The sequence below is a fragment of the Tiliqua scincoides genome, chromosome 5 (assembly GCF_035046505.1).
Source record: "Tiliqua scincoides isolate rTilSci1 chromosome 5, rTilSci1.hap2, whole genome shotgun sequence".
Lineage (NCBI taxonomy): Eukaryota > Metazoa > Chordata > Lepidosauria > Squamata > Scincidae > Tiliqua > Tiliqua scincoides.
In genome coordinates this window covers 132,265,321-132,268,390 of record NC_089825.1, presented here as the reverse complement: position 1 = coordinate 132,268,390, position 3,070 = coordinate 132,265,321, and the positions used below count along the sequence as shown (strand labels likewise).

Sequence of the window (3,070 nt, the reverse complement as noted above, 5' to 3'; positions counted from 1 at the left end):
ATCTATAACTGATTAATCATATATAACTGATACAGTAATTTTTAAATACCCTTTGTAAAGTAATCTGTGAGAGGAAGGATTTGGGCATTCCTACTTCCAAAGCTTAGGAAAAAGTGAAGGCACACCAAAAGTAAGCCCCAGCAACTATTACCCTGCACATGTCCGATCTCGTAAGCTAAGAAGAGTCAGGCCTGGTTAGCACTTGGATGGGAGACTGCCTGGAAATACCGGGTGCTGTAGGCTTAGACCATAGTCTTTCGAGACTGAAGGTTGCCAACCACCAAGTGTAAGGTGTACACAATAATATTCTTCATTGCACAAAGAGGGTTCAGTTCACAAAGTACCATCCAAACCAGTCGTTAACAGGAATCATATCAAATAAGATATTCTCAGTAAAACAATTTTTTAATACTTGTGATTCTCCTCAAAGCTTCTTTGACATCTTTGTTCCTCAGAGTGTAAATGAATGGGTTCAGAAGAGGAGTTATCACTGTATTCAGCACAGAAACCACCTTGTTGACCTCCAGGGAAGAGTTAGCTTTGGGCTTCACGTACATGAACATGACTGTCCCGTACTGTATGGAAACAACTGTAAGGTGAGCAGCACAGGTCGAAAAAGCCTTCTGCCGTCCAGAAGAGGAAGGGATGCGTAAGATGGTGGATATGATGAAGATATAGGATACTGCAGTGAAGGAGAAGGAGCTGAACAGGAGTAAGGCAGATCCCACTAGCACAATCTGCTCAAGCAGATGTGTGTCAGCGCAAACCAAGGTTAGCATTGGGGTTACATCACAGTAGAAATGGTTAATCAGATTGGGACCACAAAAGGGGAGTTGGCAAATCAGGATGGTCTGAACAATGACGGTGAAAAATCCACCAAGCCATGATCCCGTGGCCATCTGGAGGCAAAGCCTACGGTTCATGATGAAGCCATAATGCAAGGGGTTGCAGATGGCCGTGTAGCGATCAAAGGACATGGCCGCCAGAAGGAAGAACTCCGTGGCCCCCAGTAAGAAATGGAAAAAGGCTTGCGCGATGCAACAGTAGAAGCAAATGACTCTCCTCTCTGCCAGAAAGTTGGCCAACATCTTGGGCGATAAGGTGGTGACGTAAAAGATCTCAAGGAAGGAGAAGTTCCCCAGGAAGAAGTACATGGGGTTGTGAAGATGGCTATCCCAGATGATAATGAAGACAATCAGGATGTTTCCAGCAACAGTGAGGATGTACATAAGCAAAACAGGCACAAAGATATACTTCTGGAGCTCTCCAGACCCTGGGAACCCTTGGAGAATAAACTCAGTGATGGTAGTCTGATTTATCTGGAGCATTTCTAGAAGAGATCCTGGCTTCTGTCTCTCTTCTTTCACTGCCAGGAGGGGAAAAAATGAGAAGAAAGAAAGAAAATTGGTCATACCAAGACATATTTGACTTCAATTCTATTGTAACTGCCCAAGTAGGCTCAAATACCCCATCAGTATCCATCAAAGTTCTATTAGATAAAAACTAATATAATGTACAAAACCTCCAATTAGGCTTTTTTCAAATAAAAGAATATATTAGGAAGGAAATGCAACCTTGGGGATTGCATTTCTGGGTGCAAAGGGCAAATGCCATTTTTTAAACAAACAAAATGGAGGATTTTGTCTTCATTTGTCCCCTGTAGACTTTGATTCTACTTTTCTGTCCATTTTCCTTTCAGTGATTAGCTACCTTCCTTCCTAAACCTTATTGCTTCACCTTCTGTGCTGCATTTTGGTTGACCTTCCATAAGTTGATGTGGCACCCCTAACACCACTGCCAGCCCAGTTCTATGTTGCAGCAGCCTGGGTAAGAGAGGAGGTCCCCTATTTAGCCAGCACAGAGTAAAGCAGACCCATGTTGGGTCAGAAAGTCCAATGCAGGGCTCTGGATCTGGTGAAGCAAAGCTCTATCAGTCCTGCCCCCCCTTCCTCCCCTGTCCCACCTTCCCCTCAACCTCCCCTCACCCCAGAATGCTTCCCTCCTGCCTCGATTTACCACTCCACCGCCCCGTACTCTCCTGGTGATCTGGGTGGAGTACGACTGGCGTCTGTGCTGAGCCAACACATGCACTGAGCCAGTGGTGAGCGTCACAGATGTGCCTTACAGATGTGTCTGTAACACTCAGTGCTGGCCCAATAGGATTGGGCCCTGAGTCCCTTCACTCTAGAACTGCAATCCTAGTCACAGACACATTTCTAAGGAAGCCTTACTGAATTCAGAGGAATGGGCTTCCAAGTAAAGATGAACAGGACTAGGGTGCAGAACAACAGCTTGTTCTACAGACATCATCTCAGCAAACTTCACAACAGCTCTTTAACGTAGGCTAGAGTGGTTATTCACACATCACAGGTGAAGGGTTAAGAGATCTAAGCTTGCTTATTGCCCCCAAGCGAATTCATGCTTGAAGTCGTATTTGAACCAGCTACGTGGGGGGCTTTCTGTAGATAGACAACAGGCAACATAAAAGGGGGAAGAGACATAGGGCACAATCCTAACCAGGTCTACTCAGAAGTAAGTCATCTTTTGTTCAGTGGGGCTTACTCTCTGGAAAGTGTGGTTGCAGCCTTTGGCAGATAGATTGCTAGTTTCTATTAGGGGAAAGGAAATGAAAACTGAAATGTCTTTCTGAAAGATCTGATAGAAACCACACAACCACAAGTTAACTTTCCCATGAAAATGAGAGACAGGCTTTCGGCTGCTTGCTGTCTGTCCAGGTAAAGACATATGTTAGTAGAAAATAAGACTTAAGATTCATATACTTACCAGCATATAAGTTCTGTTAACCTCAGTAGGGCTTATTTCTGAATAGACCTACAGAGAGTTGCGCTCTTATTTTGCTCATGAAACCTTGACACTTATCTACACTTAAAACTTAACTTGTGAGTGATTAAGGTGCATCTCCAATTTAAGAAAAAAAAAAATAATGCCATACCCTGAAAGAAAGTATACAAATTCACCTTCTTATTTTCCATATTTTAAAACAGCACACCACATCCAACTGCAGCAACAAAACTGAGTGAAGTCCACTCTAAAGCAAGAAGGAAAAAAG

General features: G+C 43.7%; 1 protein-coding gene across 1 annotated transcript; it reads right to left on the bottom strand.

The window, feature by feature from the left end:
* Window positions 1-389: 389 nt before the first annotated feature.
* On the bottom strand, window positions 390-1,328 carry LOC136653569 (olfactory receptor 6X1-like). The gene has a single exon (XM_066630460.1). The coding sequence runs from the start codon at window positions 1,326-1,328 to the stop codon at window positions 390-392; it is 939 nt and encodes a 312-aa protein (XP_066486557.1).
* Window positions 1,329-3,070: the final 1,742 nt, after the last annotated feature.

Coding starts and splice junctions, on each gene's coding strand:
- LOC136653569 (XM_066630460.1), bottom strand. CDS start 1,328: ATGCTCCAGATAAATCAGACTACCATCACTGAGTTTATTCTCCAAGGG.